The following is a 12,500-nucleotide window of genomic DNA, read 5'->3' on the forward strand; positions in this document are numbered from 1 at the left end:
TGTGTGTGAGTGAATGAGTGAATGAGTGTGTATATGTGTGTATGTATGTGTGAACGTGTGTGTGAGTGAATGAGTGAATGAGTGTGTATATGTGTGTGTGTGAACGTGTGTGTGAGTATGTGTGTGTGAGTGAATGAGTGTGTATATGTGTGTGTGTGAACGTGTGTGTGTGAGTATGTGTGTGAGTGAATGAGTGTGTATGTGTGAACGTGTGTGTGTGTGTGTGTGTATATATGTGTGTATGTATGTGTGAACGTGTGTGTGTGTGAGTATGTGTGTGAGTGAATGAGTGTGTATATGTGTGTATGTGTGAACGTGTGTGTGTGAGTATGTGTGTGTGAGTGAATGAGTGTGTATATGTGTGTATGTGTGAACGTGTGTGTGTGAGTATGTGTGTGTGAGTGAATGAGTGTGTATATGTGTGAACGTGTGTGTTTGTGTGTGTGTGTATATGTGTGTATGTATGTGTGAGTGAATGAATGAGTGTGTATGTGTGTATGTATGTGTGAACGTGTGTGTGTGAGTATGTGTGTGAGTGAATGAGTGAATGAGTGTGTATATGTGTGTATGTGTGAGTATGTGTGTGTGAGTGAATGAGTGTGTATATGTGTGTATGTGTGAACGTGTGTGTGTGTGAGTATGTGTGTGTGAGTGAATGAGTGTGTATATGTGTGTATGTGTGAACGTGTGTGTGTGTGAGTATGTGTGTGTGAGTGAATGAGTGTGTATATGTGTGTATGTGTGAACGTGTGTGTGTGAGTGAATGAGTGTGTATATGTGTGTATGTATGTGTGAATGTGTGTGTGTGTGAGTATGTGTGTGAGTGAATGAGTGAATGAGTGTGTATATGTGTGTATGTGTGAACGTGTGTGTGAATGAGTGTGTATATGTGTGTATGTGTGAATGTGTGTGTGTATGTGTGTGTGAGTGAATGAGTGTGTATATGTGTGTATGTGTGAATGTGTGTGTGAGTATGTGTGTGTGAGTGAATGAGTGTGTATATGTGTGTATGTGTGAACGTGTGTGTGTGTGAGTGAATGAGTGAATGAGTGTGTATATGTGTGTATGTGTGTAAGTGTGTGTGAGTGAATGAGTGTGTATGTGTGTATGTGTGTAAGTGTGTGAGAGTGAATGAGTGAATGAGTGTGTATATGTGTGTATGTGTGAACGTGTGTGTGAGTGAATGAGTGAATGAGTGTGTATGTGTGTGTATGTGTGAACGTGTGTGTGAGTGAATGAGTGAATGAGTGTGTATGTGTGAACGTGTGTGTGTGAGTATGTGTGTGTGAGTGAATGAGTGTGTATATGTGTGTGTGTGTGTAAGTGTGTGTGAGTGAATGAGTGAATGAGTGTGTATATGTGTGTATGTGTGAACGTGTGTGAGAGTGAATGAGTGAATGAGTGTGTATATGTGTGTATGTGTGAACGTGTGTGTGAGTGAATGAGTGAATGAGTGTGTATGTGTGAACGTGTGTGTGAGTATGTGTGTGTGAGTGAATGAGTGTGTATATGTGTGTGTGTGAACGTGTGTGTGAGTGAATGAGTGAATGAGTGTGTATATGTGTGTATGTGTGTAAGTGTGTGTGAGTGAATGAGTGAATGAGTGTGTATATGTGTGTATGTGTGAACATGTGTGTGAGTGAATGAGTGTGTATATGTGTGTATGTGTGTGTGAGTGAATGAGTGAATGAGTGTGTATATGTGTGTATGTGTGTAAGTGTGTGAGTGAATGAGTGAATGAGTGTGTATATGTGTGTATGTGTGAACGTGTGTGTGAGTGAATGAGTGAATGAGTGTGTATATGTGTGTATGTGTGTAAGTGTGTGTGAGTGAATGAGTGAATGAGTGTGTATATGTGTGTATGTGTGAACGTGTGTGAGAGTGAATGAGTGAATGAGTGTGTATATGTGTGTATGTGTGAACGTGTGTGTGAGTGAATGAGTGAATGAGTGTGTATGTGTGAACGTGTGTGTGTGAGTATGTGTGTGTGAGTGAATGAGTGTGTATATGTGTGTGTGTGAACGTGTGTGTGAGTGAATGAGTGAATGAGTGTGTATATGTGTGTATGTGTGTAAGTGTGTGTGAGTGAATGAGTGAATGAGTGTGTATATGTGTGTATGTGTGAACGTGTGTGTGAGTGAATGAGTGTGTATATGTGTGTATGTGTGAACGTGTGTGTGAGTGAATGAGTGAATGAGTGTGTATATGTGTGTATGTGTGAACGTGTGTGTGAGTGAATGAGTGAATGAGTGTGTATATGTGTGTATGTGTGAACGTGTGTGTGAGTGAATGAGTGTGTATATGTGTGTATGTGTGTAAGTGTGTGTGAGTGAATGAGTGAATGAGTGTGTATATGTGTGTATGTGTGTAAGTGTGTGTGAGTGAATGAGTGAATGAGTGTGTATATGTGTGTATGTGTGAACGTGTGTGTGAGTGAATGAGTGTGTATATGTGTGTATGTGTGAACGTGTGTGTGAGTGAATGAGTGAATGAGTGTGTATATGTGTGTATGTGTGAACGTGTGTGTGAGTGAATGAGTGAATGAGTGTGTATGTGTGAACGTGTGTAAGTGTGTGTATGTTTGTGTTTCTGACTCTCTGTGAAACTCTTACCTTTTCTCCTGATCCTCCGACACTTTAGGAAGCACCCTCTTATCTTTAGGAACCTAAAGCAGACATCAGATATCAGACAGAGATCAGATATCAAACAGAGATCAGACATCAGAAATCAGAGATCAGACATCTGAAATCAGAGGTTAGAGATCAGATATCAGAAATCAGAGGTCAGACACAACACCAGGACAGAGTGTGGTCACTGCTGGAGCAGAGAATTATAAAGCAGCAGCTACACACTTCTTCACTCATCAGAAACCAAAAGGTCTGATCAACTGATGGAAATCTGACGTTATGAGTGTGTGTGATTAATAAACACTATGTGTGTGTAGGTGTCTGTGTGTGTGTGATGATGATGATGATGATAGATACTTTATTGATCCCGAAGGAAATTCCAGATATCCAGCAGCAATAGAGACAGTGACACAGAGACAGGTTGTAGATTACACACTGTAGTCCAGTCCAGCCTGTCATCCAGCTGTAGCCCCAGGTATCTGTATGACCTGACCCTCTCAACATCCACTCCCTTGATGGAGACAGGTAACAGGGGAGCCCCGGACCGACAAAAGTTAATAACCATCTCCTTGGTATTTGTGATGTTCAGTTGTAGCTGGTTTAGATTGCACCACGCCACAAAGTCCTTGACCAGGCTTCTGTCCATCCCTAATACGCCCCACAATGGCAGTGTCATCAGAGAACTTCTGCATGTGGCATGACTCTGAGTTGTAAGTAAAGTCTGAGGTGTAAAGAGTGAACAGGAAGGGGGCTAGGACCCTCTGGTGCTCCTGTGCTGCTGAAGATGCTTTCAGAGATGCAGTCCCTCGTCCTGACATACTGTGGCCATCTGGTGAGGTAGTCTGTGGTCCAGATCACCAGGTGTGAATCCACCTGCATTTCAGTCAGCTTGTTTCTCAATAAGAGAGGCTGGATTGTGTCGAAAACGCTAGAGAAATAAAAAAAACATGATTCTCACAGCACCCTTACCCTTATCAAGGTGGGAGAGGGTCTGATGGAGCAGGTAGAAGATGGCATCATCAATACCCACCTTCTGCCTGTAGGCGAACTGCAGGGGATCGAGTGCATGACTACCCTGAGGTCTGAGGAGATGAAATGAAGAATCAGTCGTTCAAAAGTCTTCATGATGTGAGACGTCAGCGCCACAGGCCTGTAATCATAAAGATCTTTCGGGCCATTTTTCTTCGGAACTGGGATGAGACATGATGTTTTCCAGAGTTCAGGAACTTTTTGTAGTTCCAAACTCAGGTTGAAGATATACTTGATCGGGTCACTCAGTTCACTGACACAGGTTTTCAGCATTCTCTGGTTTATCCTGTCTGGGCCAGCAGCCTTGTGGGGGTGTAGTCTCCTCAGTTCTCTTCTGACCTGTTGTGCTGTGTGTTTGTGTGTGTGTGTGTGTGCTGTAAAATCATCCCTATAAACGCACACAGCTTTATATCACGTCTCTGAGGTTTGACTGAGTGTGTGTGTAAGTTTGACTGAGTGTGTGTGTGTGTGTAGGTGTGTGTGTGTGTGTAGGCGTGTGTCAGAGTGTGTGTGTAAGTGTAGGTGTGTGTGTGTGTAGGCGTGTGTCAGAGAGAGTGTGTGTGTGTGTGCGACTGCGTGTGTGTGTGCTGTAAACAAACTCATCCCTGTAAACACACACAGTTTTATATCACGTTTCTGTGGTTTAACCGAGTGCATGTGTGTGTCTCTGTGTGTGTGTGTGTTTTGTTTATGAACAGATGACTTGTGTAGATTAGACTCAGGACAGGAAGTAAAAGAGGACAGGGGGAAGTTTGTGGTGTTAAATGAAAATGGCAGAATGAGATCTTATAGACTGATTTAAATACGTCTTCTTCCTCCCCCCCCTGCTGTTTTATTCCTCTTACACCTCAGCACTTCACCATCCTGTCCCCCATAACATGTTTAGAATTACAGAGAGCGTCACCATAGCAACAAATGAATCAGAAAATGAATAACCTCTGAATTTTTTGAATCTGAATCTAAAATAAAAATAATAAATAATAAAATAAAAATAAAACAATTTATTAATAAAATAATTAAATATCTAAAATAAAAATATGTAACAATAATATATATATATATATATATATATATATATATATATATATATATATATAAACATTTATACAAATTAATAAAATAAACAATAAAAAAACATTTAAAAATTGTAAACTCTTGAATAATAAATTAATTAAATGAAAGTAACTAGATTGATTAATTAATACTGATTCAGTTCTGTATGTATGTGTAGGTGTGTGTGTGTGTGTGCGAGAGTGCGTGTGTGGGTGTATGTGTGTGTGTGTGTAGATGTAGGTGTGTGTGTGTGTGTGCGAGAGTGCGTGTGTGGGTGTATGTGTGTGTGTGTGTAGATGTAGGTGTGTGTGTGTGCGAGAGTGCGTGTGTGGGTGTATATGTGTGTGTGTGTGAGAGTGCGTGTGTGTGTGCATGTATATATGTGTGTATGTATGTGTGTGTGTGCGTGTGTGTGTGTGTAGATGTAGGTGTGTGTGTGAGAGTGCGTATGTGTGTGTGCATATATGTGTGTGTATATATGTGTGTGCGTGTATATATGTGTGTATGTATGTGTGTGTGCGTGTGTGTGCATGTATATATGTGTGTATGTATGTGTGTGTGCGTGTGTGTGTGCATGTATATATGTGTGTATGTATGTGTGTGTGCGTGTGTGTGCATGTATATATGTGTGTATGTATGTGTGTGTGCGTGTATATATGTGTGTGCGTGTATATATGTGTGTATGTATGTGTGTGTGCGTGTGTGTGCATGTATATATGTGTGTATGTATGTGTGTGTGCGTGTGTGTGTGCATGTATATATGTGTGTATGTATGTGTGTGTGCGTGTATATATGTGTGTGTGTGTGAGAGTGCGTGTGTGTGTGCATGTATATATGTGTGTATGTATGTGTGTGTGCGTGTGTGTGTGCATGTATATATGTGTGTATGTATGTGTGTGTGCGTGTGTGTGTGCATGTATATATGTGTGTATGTATGTGTGTGTGCGTGTATATGTGTGTGTGTGTGTGAGAGTGCGTGTGTGTGTGCATGTATATATGTGTGTATGTATGTGTGTGTGTGCGTGTGTGTGTGTGTAGATGTAGGTGTGTGTGTGAGAGTGCGTATGTGTGTGTGCATATATGTGTGTGTATATATGTGTGTGCGTGTATATATGTGTGTATGTATGTGTGTGTGCGTGTGTGTGCATGTATATATGTGTGTATGTATGTGTGTGTGCGTGTGTGTGTGCATGTATATATGTGTGTATGTATGTGTGTGTGCGTGTGTGTGCATGTATATATGTGTGTATGTATGTGTGTGCGTGCATGTATATATGTGTGTATGTATGTGTGTGTGTGCGTGTGTGTGTGTAGATGTAGGTGTGTGTGTGAGAGTGCGTATGTGTGTGTGCATGTATGTGTGTGTATATATGTGTGTGTGTACGTGTGTGTGTGCGTGTATGTGTGTGTGTGTGTGAGAGTGCATGTGTGTGTGTGTATGTCTGACCTTGTAGTACTCGTACAGCAGTCCCAGGGCAGCAGCACTGTCCTCGTCTCCGTTGATGCTCATCATGGCTTTAGTGGCGGCGGTGAGCGGATTCTCCAGGTACGACCTCCACGCCTCATCCTCACTGGTGTACGGGCGACGCCCATGAACCGAATCGTTAGGGACCACCACCAGCAGCCTCTTACTGCTACACAAACACACACATACAAACACACACACAGACACACACACTGTTACTGTCCAAACAAAAACAAACAAAAACAAGGAAAAGTGAATGTGTTTTAAAGAGGAAATTCTAAACAAAAAAAGAATTAACTGAAACTATTTTAAGTGATTCATTTTTCTCAATACAAGAGAGATAAATAGAAAAAAACCCTAATAAATAAATAAATAAATACATTTTAAAAAATAATAATAAATAATAATAAATTAATAAATTTATTAGTTAATTAAAAAACAAACAAACACAAATTAATAAGCAAACAAATGAAAGAATAAATAAATTAATTAATTGAAAATAAATAAATTAATGAATGAATAAATAAATTAGTTAATTAATGAAAATAAATAAATAAATAAGTGATTACAATTTTTTTTTAAATTTCACAAAAATATTATAAAAATTCCAAAAAATATCCAGCAAGAGATCCCGAGTGAGTCTTTAGAAAAATTCATGAAATAATTATTTTTAAACATATAATTGTGTAAAGTTGATTATGAAGGTTCTCACATTTCTACAATTCTAAACTCTAATTTATTCTTTTGTAATTTGTGAGTAATTTTTTTAATCAGTAAGTCATCAGACACACAAGAACGTTTCAGTAAATTCAGTTAAAAAGTTTTTAATAAAAAAATCTCCATCAGTTTACAAAACACCTCTCACACACACACACACACACACACACACGGGCATGTCCAAAATCTATAACACCTGTACCTGTTACTACTTCCTGTTTACTGCCCCGCCCACTTTCTGTATGATGGACCATCTTACTGCTCTAAAATGGCACCAACACACCGTGCTGTTTAAACTGATTTCTGCACATCAGTACACACATCAATACACACACACACACCATATCTAATCCATCTTTATGTAAATGGAGCCGTTGCACCAACAAACCTGCTCAGCTTCCTCACTTCTGTTTTTGCTGTGCACGTGCACACGTGTGTGTGAGAGTGTGTGTGTGTGTGTGTGTTATTCTCATTAATATGCTTATCTTATCTGAGCTGCACTGTGGCACACACACACAAGCCTCAACACACACTATTAAATAAACATATAGATATAGAGTGTGTGAAGTTCAGATAGAGAGAATATCACCGTACTGAGTGTAACAACACACACACACACTCTCACACACACATACACAATCACACACGCACACACACTCTCACACACACATACACACACACATACTCACACACATACTCACACACACACACCAACCTCACAAACATGGACTCTGATTGGTGGATCAGGTGTTGATTAATTATATTATAATTGTGTGTGTGTGTGTGTGATGTTTGTGAGTGTGTGTGTCTGTGATTGTGTGTGTGTGTGTATATATAAGAGTGTGTTTGTGTGTGTGTATGAGAGTGAGTGTGTGTGTGTATGAGAGTGAGTGTGTGTGTGTGTGTGTGTGATGTTTGTGAGTGTGTGTGTGTGTATATATAAGAGTGTGTTTATGTGTGTGTGTATGAGAGTGAGTGTGTGTGTGTATGTGTGTGTGATGTTTGTGAGTGTGTGTGTCTGTGATTGTGTGTGTGTGTATATATAAGAGTGTGTTTATGTGTGTGTGTATGAGAGTGAGTGTGTGTGTGTGTGTATGAGAGTGAGTGTGTGTGTGTGTATGTAATCTTCAGTTTGTTGTGAGGAGATTAAACCCAGCTGCAGAATAACTTTCACCCAGATCTCCTGAGTGTCTCTGCTTTAGAGCAGATCACAGCGGCTCTGAGACGCTTCAGATCTCCAGCAAGGTGTAACACAGGTAACTGCACACACACACACACCAGCGCTGTTATGAAGCTTTATGAAAGTCTCCTGAAAGCCTCGTAATGACGGCTCTATGAGACCTGTGATCTTTGCTTGGGATATAAACACACAGCCTGGATACAGAGGAAGATCCTTCAACTGGGGCAAAAGTAATGGCACTGTGTGAAAGGAGAAGGAGTCAGTGTGTGTGTGTGTGTTAGCTGAGGTGCTGCAGTGGCTGAGCTGCATTACTGGATGATGCACTGTTTTACAGTTTATCAGTTTGGGTCAGTGATCACAAAAAGTGTCTAGTCCCTGATTCACTGATTCTCTGATTCACTGATTCTCTGATTCACAGATTCACTGATTCTCTGATTCACCAATTCTCTGATTCACTGATTCACTAATTCACTGATTCACTGACTCCTGGCACTGAAAGAGTTAAACCCAAAGCTTTGGCATCAAATGAGTTTAGAATCTGAATGTTTTCCATGTAGCAAGACAGACTGTGGATATTGACAGTGTTTGAATGAACCAATCAGAGACTGGGCTGAATTAAGACCCACCATTTGATTAAAATGTAGTCTTAACAGGGAACCACTCTGTAGTAGAACCTTTAATCCTTCCATCAGAGGAACGAAATGAAGAACCTTAAAGCTTAGCGTAAATACGTTGCCTTCAACCCCCGCAGCACACACAAGGTTAAGCCAAAGTCAGAGTGGTTTATAAAGTTCTCCAGCGCTTCCATGTGGGCATGAAACCCATAAACACATGCTGCATGAGGGCATACGGGCCATTAATCAACAAGCGCTTGAGAACCGTCAGCTCAACCATCAGATAAGGAACCGAGAACAGCCACAGAGTCCAAGAATGAACCATTAATACGAGGAAGAAACTGAACATCGCTTTGTCCGGCTCAGAAACCTTTTATGGCTTCAATTAATGGATATTTATAGAATGCTTCCGGGTGCTAGAGCTAATTACATTAACCTGTAAAAACAAACAGGGTTCTTTAAGGGTTTGTCAGATAATTAAGGGTTCTAAGCCTTTTATACAGGTTGGGCTTGATTTCTGTTCTGACAGAGAAACACTCTGCTTTAGGGTTCTGCACAGAACCAGAGGGACAAGCCAAATAACCTCAACACTCATTTTACATTTCAGGTTTATAAGGTTTATGTAAGGAAAGTGTTCTTGAAGTGTTCTGTAAGGTTCTCCGAGTAATGAAGTGTTCTGTAAGGTTCTCCGAGTAATGAAGTGTTCTGTAAGGTTCTCCGAGTAATGAAGTGTTCTGTAAGGTTCTCCGAGTAATGAAGTGTTCTGTAAGGTTCTCTGAGTAATGAAGTGTTCTGTAAGGTTCTCTGAGTAATGAAGTGTTCTGTAAGGTTCTCTGAGTAATGAAGTGTTCTGTAAGGTTCTCTGAGTAATGAAGTGTTCTGTAAGGTTCTCTGGGTAATGAAGTATTCTGTAAGGTTCTCTGAGTAATGAAGTGTTCTGTAAGGTTCTCTGAGTAATGAAGTGTTCTTTAAGGTTCTCTGAGTAATGAAGTGTTCTGTAAGGTTCTCTGGGTAATGAAGTATTCTGTAAGGTTCTCTGAGTAATGAAGTGTTCTTTAAGGTTCTCTGAGTAATGAAGTGTTCTGTAAGGTTCTCTGAGTAATGAAGTGTTCTGTAAGGTTCTCTGGGTAATGAAGGGTTCTGTAAGGTTCTCTGAGTAATGAAGTGTTCTGTAAGGTTCTCTGAGTAATGAAGTGTTCTGTAAGGTTCTCTGGGTAATGAAGGGTTCTGTAAGGTTCTCCGGGTAATGAAGGGTTCCTTTTCCCCCTCAGGTGTGTTTTATTCCCTGTAATAATCCACAATCTACAGATAAAAGGTCATCTTCTCTTTAATTATCGACTCCTCATGGTATTTAATCTGTTTATAGTTACACTTAATGTCTGGATCATTAAACAAGTTCGTTCCTCTTGTCTCTTACGTTATAGCAGCTATAAACATCTGAGAAAATCACAGCATCTCATGTTACCATAGCAACCACAAAGAGCTGTAAACTACTCTGACTGTTACATAGCGCTGAAACTGGAGACTCCTTCCATCAACTTCACTTCATTCACTTCAATCTCTTTATTATTATTATTGTTAATAATAATAATAATAATAATAATAATAATAATAATAATAATAATATTATTATTATTATATTGTTAAAAGCTCTACTTGAATTTTCAGCTGTCCTTCTGTCAGAGCTGCTATTATAAAAAATTAATCACCTTAAATTAACAAATGAATGAATCTTCTGTCCAATCAGAATGCAGAACTCATCAACGCTGCAGTTTCATCATTCTGTTACTTTTGTTTCAATAAACAAACAAACAAACAAATAAATAAATAATTAGTCTCATTAGCGGGATGTTAAATCCTCACCATGTTTATTTCTCCTTCTGCATCTTCTCCAATTCACACTAATGAACCCTGAGCCTGAGATCGTGTTCCAGTGTCTGAGACTCATGTCAGAGATGAAGACTTCACACTCAACTAACACTTAACATCAAAGAAAGAAAGACAGACAGACAGACAGACAGACAGACAGATAGATAGATAGATAGATAGACAGATAGACAGATAGATAGATAGATAGATAGATAGATAGATAGATAGATAGATAGATAGATAGATAGATAGATAGCTTGTATTTCCTCGTGTGTAAGTCGCTTTGGATAAAGGCTTCTGCTGAATATAAATGTAAGACAGTAGTTTCAGTAATAATACCAGTTTAAATGATTCGTTATTATCCTAAAACACTGCGGGTGTAAACACTATCTTCATCTATTCTGTATTATTATTATTATTATTATTATTATTATTATTATTATTATATTCCATCAGAAGAGAAAAGATCAATAAAACCATCTTCCAGTGTAATGATGTTCATAAACTCGGTGAAGTTTCTATTTTATTCCACATGAACACAATGAGAGCGGAAACTTCTCCACACTTCAGCTTTAATGTGTGAAAGGATGAGGAAAGAAAAACAGAAAGAAATGAAATAAACATGATGATGATGATGATGATGATGGTGTGATTTTAGTCGGTCAGAAATGTCCGGCGCTGTTCCGGCTTTATTATTATTATTATTATTATTATTATTATTATTATTGAATATTGATACATTACGGCATTTTTTCTTCACACTTCCAGTCTGTTCCTCTGTTTATCCCACAAAAGGTTTACGGAAAAAAGTTTCAAGCCGAAATAAATAAAGAGTAAAATAATGAGATGAAGGTTTTGGTGAAATTCAGGCGGAGACTTTATTTCTTTTCTTTCTTTCTTTCTTTCTTTCTTTTTCTTTCTTTCTTTACATTTTTGTGTCTTTTTGCTCTCTTGAAAAATAAAAAATGGCGGAGTGTGTCAATGTCTTTCCGAAAGTTTGTTCTCTCGGTCAAAACGGGAGCTAAAAACAACAAAAACAAACAAAAACAAAAACAAAAACAAACAAAAACCCGCCGACTTTTTATCCGCGTTTTAATGTTCACTATTGTAGAATTATCCTGAATGGAGAAAGGGGAGAGAAGAGAGAGAGACAGGAAAATACCGACACACACACACACACACATATATATACACACACGCGCGCGCGTATTCACACACACACACACACGCGCGCGCGCGAACAGGAGGAGAAAAAGAAAAGTCGGGAAAAAGCGGTGAAAGCGCGCGGAGTGAAGCGGCTCGAACAGCGCGTCTGATCGCAGTCACTTACTTGTCTGAGTCCTGTGACATGGTGATGTTTTTGGCCTCCTCGGCGATAATTCCTGGAGAAACTGGACTTTCAGGTCGGTGCAGACTCACACATACACACACACACACACATACACACACAGACAAGGGGAGAGAGAGAGAGAGAGAGAGGAGCACAAACCTGGTCTACAGGTAAATCCTGCCCTGCCTACCTGCCTACCTTACAGCTCTCTCTCTCTCTCTCTCTCTCTCTCTCTCTCTCACTTACACACACACACACACACACACACACATACACTTCACTTTGCAATGCATGCACAATTTTCGTACATTTCCAAAAATCTATCTCTCTACATATATACATATATATATAATTTTTGTGACATTCAAATCAGCTCTGATTCTGCGCCGCCATTGGTCGAGGTGTGTAAGGAGGACGACCTCCGATTGGCTGAAGCTGCACAGGTAAGTCCCGCCCACACCTGGAGGAACGCGTAACAGCCGTGTAAAGAAATTAGTCTATTTTTAGCTTTGTGTGTTACAGTGTGATCTGTCTCAAAGCGCCAGGGGTCAGGAGCTGACCTCAGCAGAAATCAGCAGAACCCAGCAGATATATATGTCTGAGAGAGAGAGAGAGA

At 39.7% G+C, this 12,500-nt stretch overlaps 1 protein-coding gene and 1 long non-coding RNA gene across 6 annotated transcripts in view; one reads left to right on the forward strand and one right to left on the reverse strand.

Moving 5' to 3' along the window:
• Nucleotides 1-12,190, reverse strand: part of grhl2b (grainyhead-like transcription factor 2b) — a 46,415-nt gene extending 34,225 nt beyond the window's left edge. Inside the window, exons 1-3 of one of the 4 annotated variants that reach the window (XM_058377205.1) lie at nt 11,885-12,190; nt 6,157-6,340; nt 2,613-2,665 (exon numbers count right to left, since the gene is read on the reverse strand). In XM_058377205.1, coding sequence (XP_058233188.1) covers nt 2,613-2,665; nt 6,157-6,340; nt 11,885-11,904 — 257 coding nt within the window. In that variant the 5' untranslated portion in view covers nt 11,905-12,190. Of the gene's footprint in view, nt 1-2,612; nt 2,666-6,156; nt 6,344-10,548; nt 10,701-11,884 lie in introns of those variants that run through there. The other 3 variants (XM_058377206.1, XM_058377208.1, XM_058377204.1) reach the window with 3 other exon arrangements.
• LOC131344755 (uncharacterized) overlaps nt 11,574-12,500 on the forward strand; it is a 21,862-nt gene continuing 20,935 nt past the window's right edge. For both annotated transcript variants that reach the window (XR_009203379.1, XR_009203380.1), the window contains exon 1: nt 11,574-11,957. This is a non-coding gene — a long non-coding RNA (uncharacterized LOC131344755). The remainder of the gene's footprint in view (nt 11,958-12,500) is intronic.

This window comes from Hemibagrus wyckioides, linkage group LG24 (assembly GCF_019097595.1).
Source record: "Hemibagrus wyckioides isolate EC202008001 linkage group LG24, SWU_Hwy_1.0, whole genome shotgun sequence".
Taxonomy (NCBI): domain Eukaryota; kingdom Metazoa; phylum Chordata; class Actinopteri; order Siluriformes; family Bagridae; genus Hemibagrus; species Hemibagrus wyckioides.